Source organism: Dermacentor silvarum, chromosome 4, assembly GCF_013339745.2.
Source record: "Dermacentor silvarum isolate Dsil-2018 chromosome 4, BIME_Dsil_1.4, whole genome shotgun sequence".
NCBI lineage: Eukaryota > Metazoa > Arthropoda > Arachnida > Ixodida > Ixodidae > Dermacentor > Dermacentor silvarum.
In genome coordinates this window covers 36,106,990-36,127,241 of record NC_051157.2, presented here as the reverse complement: position 1 = coordinate 36,127,241, position 20,252 = coordinate 36,106,990, and the positions used below count along the sequence as shown (strand labels likewise).

General features: G+C 46.1%; 1 protein-coding gene across 1 annotated transcript in view; it reads left to right on the top strand.

The window, feature by feature from the left end:
- Positions 1-17,395, top strand: part of LOC119449786 (multifunctional protein ADE2-like) — a 33,085-nt gene extending 15,690 nt beyond the window's left edge. Inside the window, exons 3-8 of the mRNA XM_037713049.2 lie at positions 5,831-6,009; positions 10,530-10,737; positions 13,873-14,042; positions 14,906-15,083; positions 15,993-16,151; positions 17,154-17,395. Coding sequence (XP_037568977.1) covers positions 5,831-6,009; positions 10,530-10,737; positions 13,873-14,042; positions 14,906-15,083; positions 15,993-16,151; positions 17,154-17,323 — 1,064 coding nt within the window. The 3' untranslated portion in view covers positions 17,324-17,395. The remainder of the gene's footprint in view (positions 1-5,830; positions 6,010-10,529; positions 10,738-13,872; positions 14,043-14,905; positions 15,084-15,992; positions 16,152-17,153) is intronic.
- The last annotated feature ends 2,857 nt before the right edge of the window (positions 17,396-20,252 follow it).

Genomic DNA, 20,252 nt, shown 5'->3' with positions numbered 1-20,252 from the left:
CATACATACATGCACACACACACACACGCACACACACAGGCCGTAGAAAAACACAAGGAATGGCAGTAGGCCTGATGCGCGGCTTGTCCCTCGGCAACGATACGGCGTCACCGTTTATCGTGAAATCGTCCGTACGGAGATGGATGATGTATCAACAGTGCTTTACGCACACACGCACATGCTTGGACTCGAAGCTGAAATCGTCCGTTTCTTGCCGTGGTATGGCTCGCTTCCAATTCTCGAAGTGCTCACGAACACTCGGGATGCAAGATAGCCATACCTTTTGTAGTGCCTTTGTAGCCGGAACGACCCCCCCCCCCCCCCCCCCCCCCCCCCCGGCACAACACCTGAACGGCATCGTTCAATTGTAGAACGCCAGAATTCGGATTTTGCCTAAAAATCAATCGCAAATATAAAGTTCGCGTCCAAACTTTCAGCCCACGCCGGCCGCATCTGCAGTCTCTCCGGGTTTAACACGGAGAAAGGTGGCCTCTCAGCTGCGGTGGCGCCGCAGCGCGGCGGCTTCATGCGACATATCAAGCTCTCCCATAGAGTGACGGCGGAGTTTCGTGACCAGCTAGGGGCCAGCTAGGGGCGAAGCTGAGATCGAAGTACAAATGTAACACAAACCGCGACACATATGCGCTGCAAGTTAACTTCCTTCATGGATCTGAAGCGAGTCGCCATCAAATTGGAGAGGGTTTCAAATGAAGTGTTGAAGTATATTTTGAGGTATATAGCAAGGAGTAGAGCAATAGTTTTCAGTACATTTGCGTCAGCATGACGTTCGTGAAAATCGACGATATTTTATATAGCGATGCCTTTGCAGCGCCACCGGAGATTCAAGCAAGTAGGTTGAGTGCTGCGCGCGGTCTTGCGACAGCGAACGGGGAGAACGCGTTTGCTCGCGTGATCGGGAAGACGCGCGCGCCGCGACACCACCTTGTCGTCACTGACGAGGCCGCCGCTTATCTGGGAGTTTTTCCGTCCTTGGGACACCCAGGAATTCGTTCGCCGGCAGCCAGGTCGCCTCTCGCGCGGCTTCGCTGATAGAGAAGCTTGTTCTTTCGGGTCGACGAAATAACGTGCACCACTGGGTCCCGGAGGGTGCTAGCTGTGAGTGCACGGTACCCCTAAAATGTACAACTCTTTGAAATGCCTCCGTAGAGGCTCCGGTTCTACGCGGTAAAGCTTTTATGCGCACCTAGCTATATGACTCGTGCCTTTTTCTTCCGTAGAAAATAAACAAAGGCGCTCGAAGGGTTATTGCGACGTCTCGAGGCGGAAATGCTGTGCTTTCTATCTCTCTCCCTCGACCAGAGCAGTGCAAACTAAGTAGGAACGAGTGCATATCTCGTGCACTCGCTTGAAAATTCAGATAACGTTTATGGTACCGTTTCATCACAGCTTCCGGCGTAACTGCAAGCGAGGCCTTTCTGCTTATATGCCACCTGATAACCACTTCGCCTTTGCTGCTGCTGCAGGATTTGCGTACGACGACGGCCTTCTTTTCATGCGCTTGGCGCGACCTGTTCGACCCCGTTCCTGCATGCGTGATACAACGGGTTGCTTGCGGCTATTAATGCTCGTGTTCCAGCTTAAGAAAATCGGAGCATTTCTGTAGTACTTCCTTGTGTGATGCCTGTTTCTGCCATCCGACACTTCAGCTACAACAGCAGCTCTGCTGCAGCCAGATTGCTAAGCAACGTGTGTACGCCTCTCGTGTGGGAAATGTCGCAGATTTTATTACCGCGAAAGCGTTTCTCCCCTTCAGGGCCTATTACTTTAATCGAGCTACGCGGCGGTCTCATCGTCGAGTAGGAATTACGTCATCGTGCTTGCAGGTCAGGTTCCTCCCCGACAACCTGTATTTCCTGGCAGTGGACCAATACTACAAGCGCGTATTTTGATATAATGACGTTTACTTCACTGCCGGGGCCACGTTTTTCCTCTAGCCACACCATAGCGTAATAAGGTACGACATAAAAGAAAAACGCGAGAAAGACGTACGCGCAGCCCTTTTCTTCAACGGGTCATAGCACCATCAGCTGGTTTACATAAACCTGTTCTGCATGCGGACTATGAAGGTGTGCCGGGGGACTCGTTTGCAGACGGGCTTTCGAGTTTGTGCTTTTTGTGCGTTACGCCAGAAAGCTTGTCTGGCGCGCGCTGAGCTTGCGCATGTCGATCGTGACGTAAGTGAAATCCTCCGCTCATTTTGACGTCATTGCACGTGACCGCTCCTGTGCGCAGCCAACACCTTCTAGGCCCAGCGTTGCGTGGGAGCAGTTGTCGGGTTTCCGACGTATCTGGTGACCCCTACATGCCCGCAGATGAGCCGGAGGGGGTGATCGAATGTTTAGCACGTCCTTCCTGCGTAAAGGTGCATTGATCACACTTCCTGACCTCGACATCCTGTTGGTTGGAAGTTGTGTGCGTTCGTCGACGTATTCAAAGCCGCGTGCTTTTGTCGCGCTGTCACGTGCTGTACGTTGTGCTGTTTCGTCTTTGTTGCGCGTTTAGCCAATCATGGCACCAATATTCTGTTCCCCTCCATTGAAACTCTAGGCGAATTATATTATGTATAAACGACATATATATAGTACTTGCAACCCGAATTTCCGTTCACAGCTCTTTTCGGATTTGAAGTTCAACATGGGGATCGGACAACAGCAGTCTTTTTGTTCTTAAGTACAGGAAAATATAACGGCCCGGTAAGAGAAACTTGCAGCGTAGTCGTCCTAGCGAACACGCAGGAGGCACTCGATATCGGAGTGCGTTGCGTAACCGTTCGCGCTACATTCGCTTTCTCCTTCTTGTCTATTCGCATCGCTTCACATCGTCGCTAACTGCGTCATATACGATAATCGCTGTCTGCATTGACTGTTTGGAAGCGCGCTCCACACGTGTCCACTGACGATGTGGAGGAACTACAGACATATGTAGGCTCTAGTGGGCGTAAGGGGGTGGCACACTGGGCACACGTATGAATTAAATGGGGCATATATAGTATTATAGTACGCGATGATGAAAACTATTTGTCGCTGTAGGAGCGCAACGCCCTTAGTCCAAGGACTTGCCAAATTCCAGGGGCTTCCAGGCGTTTCCCTGGCACAACTCCAGCGCTCGCTCTAGACGGCTTGCTGTTCTTGAATGTGATATAATTCCGGTCGAATACGCAGCCCGCAGCAATCATATAAATGCACTATATCCTGATCCTGTAAACTATAGCGCTGTGTTTCAGTAGGGATAGGTGAGCCAGCAGCTAGGAATTTTGGTATCGCAAGAATGCGCGAGAGAATACGGTCAGACAACATTCCACCGCACCGCTGCTTTGGAAAGCACGCGTGCGCCATGAACGCAGTGAACGGACACAGAACCTGGCATTACCAGTCGGCTCCCATTAACCCAAAGCGCGCGCTCACGCGAGGCCGCCGAAGATCGCTGGCACCACTACAAACATGTCCACATCTATATAACGAAAACAAGGAAGTGCGCTGCAGCAGTAAGTAGCAGGACAAAAAAACACGACCTTGGCGAGTTTGCCCCCGCGCGTTTTTCTTCCTTTTCTGTTTAGCTGTCGTATACAGACGCTCCAAGCAAGGCAAGGAAGAGAAATGCGACAATTGCAGTGCGAAAGATGGAGCGCGGTAAAGCATGTCGTCAATCGCGTTATTATCCATTTCAGACTTGGAAGGATCTCTCGACATGGGCAAACTGGCACCAGCAGTAATGGGCGCACCACATCTACAACCCTGCCCCAACGGTCCGCACGCCCTTTAGGAATGTCCCTTCATCTGGCCCACACGCGCATCAGCCAATGACATAGTACACCACCACTCACAGCTGCTCCTCATGCTTGACCTAGCTGACCTATAGCTGACACAAGCGATATCGTTATAATATGAAAGGAGCAGCAACAAACATTTTCTTGATCCCGCGACCGAGGGTGTGAAGGGTGTTTAAAACAGCATTTTTGTAACGATCCATTTCGTCTGCCATTCTGGGCTGATCCCAGCAGCAAGGGTGGCGCGGACGTAGGAAATACGTATACGGCCACAAGCGCGCATTTACTAGAAAACAGACAATCGATTTTCGCGCACTTGAGTGTTCGCGCTTTCAAGCGTCCCTCTCTGTTCCTCGTGCTAACGCGCAACGGATTAAGCGAATTAGCTTCAATCTATTTTCGTTGCCAGCCCACATTGCTTACTGGCCCTGGACGTTTTCCATCTTGGAACGAAGTTGCTGACGCGGGTCTGGCCGCGACATTTATAATCAGTCAATAAAGTTAGTCTTCTTCCTTGCTTTCTTTTATAGCCAGTGTTCTAGCCTCGTTCGCCTGAAGGCATTGTTGAATGTTATATGCGAGCGCCACGGTGCACGTGCGAGCGTTTTCTGTTGAAACGGAACGATTAGAGGATGCTGCTACGAACATGCGAGCCAAATATTACTCCGCTGCATGTGGCACGGAAACTACAAAAGATCTCGCATAAATCGAATGCAGAGTGAATTCGTGTATATACAGGGTGTTTCAGCAAACACCAATTTTTTTTAATATATTTAAAGGTTAAGACGTTCCAGTTACTTTAACAAAACGTCTTTTTATGCATTGAAGCACAAAAGTAACTGGAACGCCAGTGCATTTCTCCGCAAAGTTCGGGAATTAATATCTCGAAACTGGTGTCATCCTGAGAATTCTTTCCAAGTGTATATCCGCCTTGCGAACTCCACGGCTAGAATTTGTAAATTACAATATGGGCCACGAGGTAATTAGTTAAAAACTTGATAAGTGATTTTTTTCTTAATTATAGTCGATTATGCATTTCAATTTTTTGTGCTAGTAATGTCCACCTCTTCAACTAGACCAGCTCATGAACTAGAAGTGTGCTATCTGCCACAGGCAATGTAATGGAAAAAACTTTATTGAGGTCCTTCGGAACGTTCACAGAACGTGCACAGAAAGGCCTAGCCTCTCCGCCACGTCGCGGGCCCGCTGGACTACCCTGGTAGGCAATATTAAAAAAAAAAAAAATTGTTCGGAATTAAAATAAGTTGTGAAACTTATTTGCGCAGTATATTAAGCAGGCAGTTTCACCGTTTATTGAAATTTATAGAAGTTTGAGCATGTTGTCGCTACGTACAGTCGACCGTAAAAGTTTATGGACTAGGCGAGCGCGTGCCAAATGGCCTCCCAGCGACGCTTTCGGCGAGTCCGCAGCCGTTGAAAGCAGCGCTGTTGTCTTTTGTTGTTCGCCGGCGTGCCAATTTATTTGGCACACCGGGAGATGTGTTCGACGCATTCTCTGTCCCCCAAGCGTCGTCAAGCGTATGTGTGCTGACCGGTCAGTTCAATTTATCCGCTGAAGGTCCATTTCAGGAGCGAAATGACGATAGTTTGGGCCTATAGAAATGTGTGGGCTCCTGTCGAGATCTTCGGCTGGGATTTAATTACCCGAAAAATTGAATTTAAATGGGGTTACTTATTACATAATTAGTGCAATAAAAACGCGTGATATGTTCGGTCGTTTTCACGGTTTTCGGGCGTGGAATCGAGAGCTTCACTTCGCCCTATAAGCACCGTCCTTGAGGTTCAGCTCTAAATTGTCCTGAATGCTCCGAAAATTTAAAAGGTAGCAAAATGTCAAGGGTTTAATTCGTCGCAACATTTCAGTAAAGAATATAATCAAACCTCACCTCCGCCCTTTCCGTTTGTCGATAAAGTATACCCAGCTCGTTCTTCCTAAATATGCAATGCAGGTAATTTATGATCTGAAATGACTTGCGTTAAAAATTCAATGCAGACCGTATCTGCGCTTATTATGCCTTCCAGGAATCAAGACTCACTTTGTCCGCAAGAACGATGACAAGTCATTCGTGGCCCGGAATTGCGCCATGGTGCCCATCGAATGGGTGACACGGCGCATCGCTACGGGCTCATTCCTCAAGAGGAACCCCGGAGTGAATGAAGGCTACCGCTTCAGCCCTCCCAAGCTGGAGACCTTCTTCAAGGTTTGTTCATGTGGGGGGCTCTATGTGATTGAGTTTAAAGGATGCTAAAATAAATAAACTTAACCGACATGTAAATTGCACGGCAATTGAGTCCTTTATGCGTTCGATAATGACGAATGTCCTTTGCTATAACATTCAACGCGATACAGATATGTAGTGCAGTGAGGTCATTTAGCTTGCCCGCATTTCGATGGGGGCGAAATGCGAAAACACCCGTGTGCTTAGATTTAGGTGCACGTTAAAGAACCCCAGCTGGTCGAAATTTTTCGGAGTCTCCCACTACGGCGTGGGAGACTGAAGCATCAACACGTTTTTTAGATGCGAAGCATCTTATGCTCGGGGCTACGTCACTCCCCCCCCCCCCCCCCGTCCTTCCCTACCTCCCTCCATCCATCCAACCGCCGTGCGTCCACACCCCTACTGCGCATCCTCCTCCTCCCCCCCTCTCCTTGTCTCATCTCATCTCGGCATTCCTCCTCTCCTCTCCGGATTGCGCAACGAATGGCAACACCTGCGGCTCCGCGCGCGATAATGCGAAGCAGATTAGGTTAGAGGCGCGACGGTAGGCGCCCCAGAGGCACCGGCAACAGTCACCAACGCCGCGCGCGTTGGGCAAAACGCCGACGGCGTCGACAACAGTTCTGCGCGTTGCTGGTGCTGCTGCATGTCAAAGTTCATACAGCAGATAAAACTACCTTGAGTCGACCCCATGGCTGCTTCGCATACTACTCAGGGTTCCCCTACGGGAAGATGGTGTAATTTTTTTTGCCCCTTTCCCGGCCGTAATTTGTGGTTCGTATCAAGAAATATCAGCAATGAAGAAATAAAAAATTTCTTTCCGAGGCGGGATGCGAGCCCCCGTACCCACGGTCCCAAGACGAACGTCGTAACCACTAGGCTATACAGCCACTTTTTTTTTTTTAACACGAAAGTGTTTTATGTCGGGGTCCACCAAGACTTCACTGACGTATTTCCGTCACGGAAATACGTCATAGAACATAATACAAAGAAAGAAACCAGAAGAAAAAGTTCCACAAACATGCAAAATTTGGAAATCGAACCCACGACCTCTCGGTCCGCGACGATAGATCGCCGAGCGTTTAACCCATTGCGCCACAAACGCATTTGCAGAGAGCTACACAGACGCGCCTTATATATCTAACACTCCTCCGTGTACCCGCGCTCTTGCTCGGGGCGGTGCCGCCGCCTACGAGCAGAAAAGAGAAGTACTGCATTATGACACTAACGCGCACCGACAGTGAACGCTTCGGTGGTCTCAGCACTACGACGCCTCGATGCCAGCATTCGAAGGGACGCTGGCATCAAGAAGCACTACCAACGCCACCTAGGTGGCGTTCACCGTACTCAGCACAGCGGAGCGTGGCCTCCGCAATTAGCTCTGAAAATGTTTCTGAAGTTGATCGCGGAGGCTGCAATTACGACGCGCTGTACGCGCTGATTTGACTCGGTGACGATTCAGTTACGTGCTTTGTCTTGCGCGTTGTATTAGTGTGTCAGTTACGTGCTTCGTCTTTCGCGTTGTGCTAGCGTGTGCAGCGTAGTGCAGCTTCCATATGCACGACGGTTGCTCATGGTCATCGACGTTGGTAGTCGTGATGGAGGAGACGTGCCACCAGGCGTCAGCGTGGGTGCATCAACGCCTAAGGGCGCTTTAGCCACAAAACACCGATAGACATTATATATCAATGTGCAATAAACATTACACTACTTCTGTGAAGACACGTTTCACTTTCGTGTTCTATACAGATTCCTATATAAGAGGAATCAACCACATTTTTTCATGGTATTTATTACGAATATAAAACGTACATGCGTAAGATATTTTCATAGCGGCCACAATTAAGTCTTAGCCGCGTCTACAAGCACAAAACACACTTCACAGTACAATTTAATATTATTACAGTAAGAGTTCTCTAAAAGGCAGGCAAAAGGATACACTTCATCAACAATGGATACCAGTCTGGTTGGGAGACATCTCTGATCATAAGTCTTTCAGTTGTGAAATAATCCGAATGAAATGTGACTTCGAAGATACAATTGGTTCTGCATTCCGGTCTATAGCATGCGAGTTTTCCATAAACTGTGCAACGCCATAAGTAGGAGCATGTCAAAAGGCACATCTTCACATTGAGGTGGTATCAGATATCGTATTGTACAAGTATTTATATCAAGATCCTTTTTTAAAGTCCTTTGGAGAACGTCCCAAAACAATATGGCGTCCTTGCAATCAATAAAGCAGTGTTCTATGGTTTCCGGTACATTACAGAGAGGACAGTTTATCGAAGATTCAAAGATGCCTTTCCTATTTAACCAGGTTTTAACAGGCTATACAGCCACGCTTGCAGAACATGCATTTATGCGAACCACATCATTGCCGTTCGAGCGTCGTCGTCTTCGTCCACAGCTGGCGCGTTCGCACGCGCTATGCTCGGGAGAGAGAGAGCTAGAGAGAGAGAGAGACGCGCATTCAGGGAGCGGGACGCGTTGTCGGCATTGCAACGCGGTGTCGGTGTTGCAAGCTGCGCTATGCAACGCGCAGTGACGGCCGTAAGTTCGAGAGAGAGAGAGAGAGAGAGAGAGAGACGCATTCACGGAGCGGGTCTGCTGGAACGCGTCGGCTGACTTGGCGCTGAGCCGTGCTCCCTCAAGGGCTGCAGAAGATAGCGCCAACCTTTCCCTTTCCCTCAAGAACCACTTATCATCATCGGCACATTGCAACGCAGTGGAACGCGGTGTCGGCATTGTAACGCGGTGTCGGTGTTGCAAACTGCACTATGCAACACGCAGTGACGGCCGTAAGTCCGAGACGCGCGAAAAGAAATTATCTTCATGAGTAATAAGATGAAAAGTTCGCGCGCACTTCCGGAAAATGCTGGGCTTGCCCAGCATGATGCCCAGCTTTACTGTTTCAAGCGTTGCGCGGCTGAGTGCAAGGTTAAGCGTATTTTTTTTTCGAGGTTATTTGAGGTCAATATGCGATGAGGCATATAAGGCTTTCGCCTTGAAAAAGCGGGCGGCGGAGGATCTCCAGGGCACTCAAGAGGCAGCTGAAGGATCAAAGCTGGAACCAGGGCGGTCCGTGGATGGGGCCACGATGTAAGATATATACTCTTTAGGTGAGGGCACTCGCCAGACGCGATCGACCAGATAAAGTAGCAAAGGCGCGCGCCGATCGGCCTGGTGCCGGCAGCGGATACCTATCGGCGGTACGACGCAACTTCAACACAGAAAACTTTTTATTGGTTTAATCTCCCGTTGGTATAGCAAACGGCGCTTCGCGGGAAATCCGAAATGATTGAGTGACGCGCGAAACTAGGTCACCGGGGAGAGGGGAGAACTTGGGGAAGAGGGGCATGCGTGCGTTCCTTGTCCCCGCAAGCTCTCGCCTGCGTTCGAACTGAAGTTGTGTCGTTCCGCCGATAGGTATATATTACACCGTGGTTGGGGCTACCGAGGCCGGAACGTCCATGGGCAGCCGATCCGATATACATCACCGGCGCGTGCTCTGGCCTCTCCGAGCTCCCAACCCACGGACTAGTCCCCGTTGCTCCTTTGGCGTCCTGGCGCCGCAAAAGTATACTAATTAATGACGCGTTGTTTACACTAAAGTACTTAATCGCTCGAAGTACCCCTTTCTTTCACCGCCATACACTGCTGCATGCTTCACCGCATTTCACAGTGTCATTGCGGTGAAGCCCTTAAGGAACGCATATAATATTCTCGCCGATTGCGCTTCCGAATATGCAATTGTTAACGTGAGCGGGTGTTCAGTAAGCGAGAAGGGGTGATACAGCGTGACCGTGGTGGCGCCGCCATATTGAAAAAGGTTCCCGCACAACCTTCTCGTTACATACATTTTTTTTAAAAAGTAAAAGAGTATGGCATCAGTAAAAGAATATGGCAGTGCTCTACAGTGAATACCAAAACATAAATTAGGAAAAGACTACAGTAAATCGAGGAAGAATAAAATCAGTGCTAATTTTCTGAGTTTGAATATGGATAAGTTTGTTCCATCGGAGAAGTTTGACTTCAGTGCAGATGCAGCCTGCTTTGCATTGTAAAAATATTTTTAGTTTTCCACCTGATATCACCTTTTTTTATTTGATAGTTTCAAGAATTGCTAATTGCACTGTCTAACAGCATTCCCAGAACTTCCTTGGATGACGTTATTGTGTCATTCATGGCTGCCCTCTGCTTTTGCATATCATATGGTGGGCTACAGAGCAGGGGCCATGTTCATTCACTCTTGGAGATAGTACTTTCAGTGTGTAAATCAACAGAACTGGAAGTTCGATGCATGCGACTAACGAAATTGCATACCTCCCATCTGTTATCTTCTAGTAGCATTGTTTTCCAGTTGATTGACACAGGATGCTGTGTACTTTTAGGGAAGTTACGCTGGTATTAAAACATTTGAACCAAATCAACATTTGCTTTTTGCGTAATGCCAAAATAGCATATATTGATCGAAGCACAATTATTTGTTTGCATTGATTTAGGATGATGCAAACCATGACCCCCAGTGGTCCACGGAGCAGCTGATCGAGGCAAAACTCAAGTGTGGCACTACTACCATTGGAGCTGAGGAGGTGCAGATCATGCTGCGCACAACTCGCACTGTGTTTGAGATCCTCGAGAAGGCCTGGGCATCTCTCAATTGCAGCCTGATTGACATGAAGGTGGAATATGGAGTGGACCTCCAGACAGGTACAACACATTCATCGTAACCCAGAATATCTTTCAGACATTAAAGTGTGTTGGAGGGTCCCAATAAGAATAGTTTAGGACACCTAAACCCCCCACCTAAACTCACTTCTGTTGGCAGGTGACATTTGATGTGTTCATGTTGAACTGTAACTTTGTGCTGGTGAAAAGTTTGGCCTATTTCTTGCCATGGCATAAAACTGTTTTGGACTAAGCAATGTTGTTGGCTATCTCGCATGATATTTTTTCTGTTACGATTTTCAGTTGACAATGTGCAGGCTGACTCCATACCACATGCCCCCCCGTTTTACATACATAGATCATGGCGGCTGTGATTTTCCTAAGTTGGAAAATTCAGTCATTTTGGCAGTGGATCGCTACAGATTGCTTGCTTAAAAGCAGAACAAAAACAGACTTCTGTTAATTTGACTTTGATGGGAAAGAATAAATTGATCGAGTCATCCGGGGGGTTGAATCAAAGAGGCAGAAAAAATGCCCGAAACAGGTTGCTGCTTTCATATGGCTGTATTTGCCCGATTCTAACATGACCATGTATCTAATGTGCACCCAATTTTTAAACAGATATACAGCCTACCTCCAATCTTGGCAATCAGAGTTTAACTTCATAGACTAGAAATTTATTAACACTTAATGTCCATTGTCATCACTCTCAGATAGCACTTTTATCGCTGTTTATGGACCACATGTCATCCTCAGTATGGTGTAATGTGCGTTTAGTATACCACGTCGTAGTGATCTTGCTACCGATGCATACACGTGACATCGCCGAATGAGTGCTGTCAGTCTCCTCAAGAAAACTAATTGCGAATTTGTGAATGCAGATGCGTGCACTAGTTAACGAAGTCGCCAAATGCACGGGTGAATGAAAGCACGAGTTAGCGCTGCACTGTTGACGCAATTCCACTGCAAATGTCAACGAACTGCCCTTCTCGCTGCAGTTTTTCGCAATTTGAAATTCCCCTAGTGACCTGCTTGGAAACGTACAAAGCTTAAGACTTGCCAACTTTTGAGTATTTTTTTTTTTCCAAAATGTTACAGAAGAGAGAAGCCACAGTCATATTTAAAGGTGGAGCAGTGCTGGCCAAGGTAGATGGGCACTGGCAAGGCAGGTTTTAGGCCTTTGCAACATAGGCATTTCACTCCTGGCCCCAAGAGATAAAAGAAGAATTCAATTGAGTACAGGATACACACGCAAAAAGGTACTTGTTCTGTGAAACAAACGAAGCACTCTGCGTGGCAAATCTGCTCAGACGGCATCAAAGTGTAATGAATTCACAAACCTGATGTAAATTTTTTAGTGAAAATTGAGCAGAAATAGCACATGCAGCAGCTAACAGCAGCCCTCGCCCTGAGCTGCCTCTTTTCTAACACATCTTTATTTCCTGAGCAACCACAATATCGAAGATGTCATTGGGTGAAAAGGATAAAGCTGTTTATGAACTATGGAATTTTGAGACAGTGTAAAGAAGCACTTGCCTGTAATCATGCCGATAAAACAGTGGAATTTAAGCTCCTTTCTAACGAGTCAAGGCAAAAACCTCCTACTTAAAAAAATAATTGACAACAGTTCTACATGATGCAACAGCAACAGTTCAACAGTGCGCGAAGCCATGCATAAAATAAGATCCAAAAACATGAACTTTGTGACAGCTGGTGCAATAATTTAATGGGCTGCATAAAATCAATGAAATCAATCCTTGTAAGCCTCAGCAGCCTGAACACACAACACGATGCATTCATACAGACGAGCACCCTAGCTGTGCACCACATGGTCAAGACCAACATTGTTAAGAAGCGGCAAACGGTAGAAGCAACAGGTGTCATTCAGAACCTAATCGAAATGCTTTCAACGCGCATGCTGCGCTGCGGACAAATCAAACTGAAACACAGGTAGACTGTGATCAGCTTCGTCGCTTACCAATGTAAACATGATTAAGTGCAAAAAGACAGATCATAAAGCGTGAGAACAGGATATTTTACGCTGAACGGCAATGATTCATTGCTCCCGCTCATGAAGACTCGTGGGGAATGATTAGAACCGTGGTGCCGGCAAGTTCTTGCAGGTACTTGAGCACCCTACTGCACAACGATTGTTCTTTGACATGTCTTGAAGCTTCGGCCACCACATTCATGCGATGGGCATTGCTTATTTCGCTACAAAAGTGTTAATTAAACAGAAGCACGAGCGACAATGAAGAAAATTACGGCGGACGGCTGTCTCCTTTACCGAGTGCACTTAGCACGGCCGCCACCAGTGGTACGGCCGCCAGTGCACACTATGCATATAGTCCTATGCCATAACTTCTGTAGCTATTTCGTGATGGCAGTGGCGTGATGACACTGGCTCTGACTGTAGGCTGTTGTGAGCACCACGAATATGATTTCATATCGGAATGCACCAAACGGACAGTTTCGGACCAACTTTCTTGGAAGAAAACAAGCACACATTACAAATGTGTTAGTACAGCAAGCGTTCATTGTGAGCTGCTGTTCTTGCTTGAAAACCTTCCTAGGGCAGGCCTAAAAAAGGTGTTTTTGGTGAGAGATAATGCATCTTCGATATATTCACTCTCTTAGCACCGCCAAAACACACGCTGCAACCATTGGGGTCACCATTTGGGTCGAGTGCATTCGTGCCGACCAGTCAAGCTTGAATTATCCAGCGAGGGCCAACTTCGTGACCAAATTATCCAGAGTCTGTTGTACTAACTGTTTTCGATTAGCATACGCATTGCTGTTAGTCATAAAGACTCTATTAACCGCTTTACTTAAGCTTTGCTTCACATAGATTCCAACATGTGTGTTAGATCTGCATATTTTTTTTGTTTGATCTAATTAATATATCAAAACAGATAGGCAGGCAGGTTCCTGTGGCATGTTGTATGTGATGTCCTTTCATCATTGGCTGTTTATTACTGCCACACAAGCAACTTCACACTCAAGACCGTGTGAACAGCATGATGTTGCACGCGTAAAGTCTGAAACTGTAGCTGCAAATGCTACTTCGCCATGGGTGCAACATTGCAAGCAAACGTCACCCATATGAAGTGGGGTTCATGTACTGTTCAGTGATAGCTGTTTAATCTGCTCCATAACACGACCGCTTTCCACTTTTAGGAGAACTTCTGCTGGCTGACATCATTGACAGCGACTCCTGGCGTCTGTGGCCCTCCGGTGACAAGAGGTTGATGGTCGACAAGCAGGTTTACCGAAACCTGAAGGAAGTCACTGCCGAGGCCCTTGAGACAGTCAAGAGCAACTTTGCTTGGGTTGCAGAACAGATTAAGGTACTGTTGCAAAACTGATTGAGGCAGTGCTTAATAAGCATGGTTATGCAGCCACCATTATCATAGTTCAAATCTGTGCTAAAGCATGCAGATTTTGTGCAAGACAATGCCATTTTAGACTGTGCTAAGAAAAGATTGGTTTTCGTAGTTAGCGATGTAGCCATGTGGCAATCGCATAAAAAAACAAAAAACGAATTTGTAATACAATAAAAGGTTAGCTATGCACAATTCCCTGCATTCTTCAGTTGTATACATAGAAGGTGAAAACAACTTTTGAAACATTTTACCTCCAACTAAACAATTAGAATGTGGCCTATAAGCTTTCATATTTTGTATTAAACAAAGTAATTAAAACTTTAGAGTTAATGACATCTAATTACTGTGCAATGCCCTATAGTCGGGTACAACTTAAGAAGGCAGCGCCATTTGCTCCTCAAAGGGGGATGCACACGAGCCTCCACCAATGGGCACCCACTCTAGACTGACGTCATGTGCCGGCAGACGGTGACCCCGCCGATGGAGAACATGGCAGCCTGCACTTTGAGTTGGGCCGAATCGTGTCAGTGGGACTATTTCTTTAGTCGCGGAGGCAATTGGCTGCCGCGCTTCGGTCATATGGGCAGGGCCTCTCCTGTCTTAAGTTGTACCCAACTATAGTCTCCCTGAGTTTGCATATTTGCTATAACCTAATTCATTTTTTAGCAGTGTGTATTCATCTTGATTACGTAATCGAATATGATACATTTGCTTACCTTATTAGTTAGGTTATGCAATGTTGCCATTGTGCAGCATTTTAGAGCTCATACTATTACATCTTTGCTAGAGAACTAGCACTGCAACGAAAACTTTGCATTGTTTTGCAGAAACTCAGCCCCAAGCCTAAGTCCCAAGTGGTTGTTGTGATGGGTTCACCGTCTGACAAGGAGCACTGTGAAAAGATCAAGAAGGCCTGTGAAAAGCTTGGCGTTCCCTGTGAGCTGAGGGTAGCATCTGCACACAAGAACACCGACCAAGCTCTGGACATGATTGCTGAATATGAAGGCATGTCACTTTTTCATACATTTGACGGCATTTCCTCTTTTCTTCAGCTTTTTGGTTATTCGATTACATATGGGAAAAATTTTCATACAGAATTACATTTAAGAGCAAATATTCAATATATTCCTAACAAGACATGCTACAGAACAAGATGTAGTTTTTATGACATCTTACCAGCCTCACAAGTTGCACTGTCATTTTTCCTACTCTTATTCACTATGGCAAAGCTTGCTTTTAGTATAGTGAACTGCACCGGTCACTGGTCTTAAAATCCTGCTGCAGCACTAAACACTATTGTAATAGTCTACTGTATGACAGAAGACTTCACTTTCACTCCGTGTAGCAATGCAACTTGATGCATACCTCTTAGCCAGGCAACCTCGGTCACCACGCACCAACCAGCCAGCATGATGCCATAAGGTGTCTGTGCAGCCTGTGTGGGAACTATAATGGTGCGATTTCATTTAGCAACAAGCCTTAGTTCCCTCAACTGCTAAACTAGACTGTGTGTGCAAATGTGAATCCTGAGCTGTGGGAGCTCACCAGCATGATCTAACCCTTGCTCAGCTACAGAGATGGCACACTCTAATTCGAAGCAGCATTGCCTAGCTTGAAATGATGTAGGGCAAAGTTGTAAACAAAAATGGTTGCTCTGGTTGGTGCACAGGTACAATCATGTTGCAAGGTTCACACAGGTCAACTTAATGGCAGGGTCCTGAGTGGTTTGCTACAAAGTACATGCAGAGTAAGGTAATGCTGCTATTGTTGACATGTAAATTCTTGCAAGACTTGGGGGACAGTCCTGCATGTGTGAGCTCCTATGATGTCGTAAATTTTTCAAGTACGAGGGCATTTCAAGGGCCACAGTGAAATGACAAATGCATCACCTGGCTCCTCTGGCCTGGATTTCAGGCGAGGGGATTCCGACAGTCTTTGTCAGCGTGGCGGGAAGAAGCAATGGCTTGGGCCCCGTGACATCTGGCAACACTGTATTCCCGGTGATCAACTGCCCCCCTGTCTCAGGAGAGTGGGGACCCCATGATGTTTGGTCATCACTCAGGCTGCCATCTGGTAAGGGCATAGTAGGCAGTATGCGGCTGCTTCACTCCCACAAACTTTCACTTTACCAAGTGGCAATTCTAACATCTGCAACATTTAGCTGTTAATTGCACTCGGTTAAATGGGTAGAGCTGCTTTTGGCAATGCTGTACATCTGCGTACCACTGTGGCTTAGAGGCAACCGGTACATCCCCAGTGTTAGGTTTTGTATAAAACAGTGTGAAAAACTGCCACGTAATATGCACCAGACAAGCAGTCAAGAAAAAGAAAGGCGGGAGCTCATGACATAAACCTGATATGGACTCTTGGCTATCATTTTAGAGGTGGAGAGGGAATGTTGCTTTTGTACTCTGGTTGAGGCAACAGGAGAGTTTTTGCTGTGGGGTGGCCAACTCACCTTTTTGCACTATCAGCTCAAATTCTATTTGCTTCTGCCACCACTGTAGCAAAACCCTTCTGAAAATTTCTTGTGGTACAATGATTCCTGTATAGTGTCAATTTACAACTTTCTAGTGCATAAAAATATTCAACAGGGCCTTGTATGGGGTTCATCGAAGGAAAAAAAATTCATGCATTGTTGTAAGAGCAGCCTGCAAGTTAGCTCGTGTGCACAGTTTTATCTCCTGGGCGATGCTAAATTTTCAATTTAAAAGCTCAGATTTGTGAATGCCATATGCTCAGTGTTATGATGGGTGTGTGTGATTTCCTTTGGTGGTGCTTTCGATTTTCTGGCTCAATATTGTTTCTACTTACCAAGGCTAGCATTCCAGTAGCTTTGGTTTCTCCTGGCTGTAGCATTAGCAGCTGCATCCCGACGGAACAAAAAATGTTGATCTCGTACATTTAGATTATAGCGCACGCTGAGAAACTTCGGTTATCAAAATTCGATCTTTTCTGCTCCAAAACTGATCTCTTGCAGTTCGTCTGATTTCAGGGCTTAAGAAAAGAGAAAACAATTGGATCATTTAGCACTGCGTGAACTTTTAGAAGCGCATTGAACTCTTCATTTTCCAGGCTTGGGATGCACGACAGTTATTTTCCCAGAAGCAGCAGCCTTAGCTGCGGCACAGATCTTGGCAATGAGTGACCATGTCATTTGGGCAAAGCTTCGCGCATCACAGCTGAATACCTGGGTGTCTCTCAAGATGGCTGACAAAAAGATCAAGCAGGAGCAAAAGGCATAAAATGCTGAAGACTTCAGTCTGCAACTTTGTTGGCATGTGTTGCTTTTGGCATTAAATTTGTGTGTTTTCTTCCTTCTCTTTTTCTACCTCAGTGCATAGATGTGGCAAGGGCATGTGTAACGGTAGTAAGAGAGTATGAATTGTAGTGTTGGGAGGCAATAAAGGCACTGCCAATGCCAACTGTTCAATATTCTTTATTATGACAACAAGTTTCTTAAGAGTGACTAGCACCAAACTTGAAACACCAGTACAACACTTATCAGACAAAACTGAGATTGAACACCACAGCCAAATTTTTTCCGTCGGTGTGACAGACCGAGGAAAACTGAATAGGTAGCTGGGAGGATGACCTGAATAGGTTACATATAAAATGCATGTCGAGGAGAGATAAATTCATTACACAACACATGCACACAAGAGGTTGTCACAGGTGTCTGGGGGTGTGCTTGTAGGAACGGATAAAGTAAACATTCTTTATCCTACTTCAAGATGGCAGAGATCTGAATTTGTTGCTATGGTGGATTCTTAATGCTAGCGCATGCACCACACGAGAGCAGGTGGTTACTATCGTACACTGGTACAGGCTCTAAATCTTACAATTACTACCTGCTGTACTGCACGTACATCACAAGCCTAGCCTGCACAGCAGTTGGCAAAATGAAAATTCCATGCAACTATCATCACAACCCATACATTTGCTTGCACATTTCAAGGCACTTCAAGAGCTACCTTGACTTAAGCAAACAAGCCTAATGATGCAGTAAAACCATGTGTAGCAGTACGCTAACTGCAAAGCCCTCGGCAGAAAGCTCTTGAGTTGAAGTTTCCTGCAAATTATGCGTGGTAAGGCTTGCAGATCCTTGTAACAGGACATGCACCATTGCTGAGCAACAATATCGGTTAAAAAAAAAAAAAAAGGAATCTTAGGCTTGTGTTTTTTTTTTTTTTTTCTAAACTAGAGGAAACAAGGTGCTTGCCAGACTGATGCCTTGGAATATTAGAGCTGTTTAAAATTAACTGCAGCAAATTTGCAGGCTATTATGCACACGTGCAACAGCAGCACAGCTGGACGCAATTGAAGTATATCTGTTGATGCACATTGAGCACTGCAGTGAGAACTACATTGTTCAAATTACAGTTCAAAGCTCTTGGTATGGAAAGGCAGGCATACAAAATGGGAACGAGGAGGACAACAAAAATGCCGACTATCCTTCTCATTCAACGCACTCTCATTGTTCTTATGTCTGTTTTTGCACACTTGCCTTTCCATACCATGAATACCTACCAGCTCGCTCAGTTTTCTGGCATATTCTAAGTACAAATGACCTCATCACCAATGCATTATGGTGTTACTTTCTATTGACCTGATTGCTGCCCATGTTAAAGACAAAAGATATTTGCTTTAACATTTCTTGAGTCCTTGGCTTGTCCACAAATGCCTATTCACTCAGAACTTTGTCTAGTCTTTCACAGTCTGCAATCTCGCAGCTGTCACTTTGGTCATGCTTTCTTCCCCAGTGTCGCAGTACACGATGTGGCTAAGTTATGAAATGTTGCCCCGCTCACCGTACTTAACACGAGTTGCTCAAGGTACAGATGAACTTGTGCATGCAAGATGACATTGATGCAAATCACTTGTAGCTTTAGAAATCCAAACAATACAGAGGTTTGCAAGAAGGTAAAGGCTTTAAGTGATCAACATTGTTGAACAACGGATGTCTTGGGCAACGTTTCTCGCAAGAGGACTGACCAAGACAAGTCCTCTTTTTGAAACATGGCTCTAGTCTGACCACTGTTGATCATGTAGCTTTAGAGGTGCCTTATCTTACTCCTGATCTACATGCCACATATTACTGCCTAATGACATCAATACTATCAATCGGCCACAGCTACGGCACGATGCAGGAAATGCTCCCTGCATCTTTTGGCGCTTAGCAACACTGCAGACATCGCACAGCTCTGGCACTGTGTGCAAAGAATGCACTCCTTGTGAGCATTTTAACTACACCACACTGTCAGACAAATAGCACACGGACAGGAAAGTTCAAACACAAACAGAAGAAATGCAATAACTTATTTTAATGCTGCAATGTAAGAGTGCAATTCATTTTTTATCCAACTAAGAACACTGCATCTTGTGTCCATCTTCTAATCAAGCACTTATGTCTCCTCCATGAAGCACGAACTTCAGATTTTACTGTTGCAGTTTGCATTTTACTGTTTGGGTTTTTGTCCATGATAGTAGGTGCTTGGTTTGATGACGCTTATGGAGTATAAATCCTAGTCTTGAGCAGTTTCCTAATATCAGCATCAGACATGAAAATTCTATGCAACATAAGCAGTTTACTTCTCAGCAAATTAAAGAGGGAGTGCCTTTGCAACAAACCTGAGGTAAGCTCACCAAAACACGTTTTCGCCAGGAAGTCAGAGATTCATTAAAATACAGGCGGTGCACTAGGGATGAATTAAACAAAATCAAATTTATGACGACCCAACGTACTGGTTTATTTTCTGATTATTTTCTTTAAAGTAAGAAATTTATTGATAATGTACTGGAGACCCGCCGGGGTGGCTCAGTCAGCTAAGGCGTTGCGCTGCTGAGCACTGAGATCGCGGGATCGAATCCCGGCCGCGGCGGCCGCATTTCGATGGAGGCGAAATGCAAAAACGCCCGTGTGCTTGCGTTGTAGTGCACGTTAAAGAACCCCAGGTGGTCAAAATTAATCCGGAGCCCTCCACTACGGCGTGCCTCATAATCAGAACTGGTTTTGGCACGTAAAACCCCAGAAAGAAAGAAAAAAAAAGAAAAAAAGAAGATAATGTACTGGAGAATAGAGCAAACACCACACGACCCATGTTTCTAGCAGCAAGCAAAAAGAAAAAGATAAAACTTGGTGAGTGAGACACAAACCTAAACTTGTATAAAATT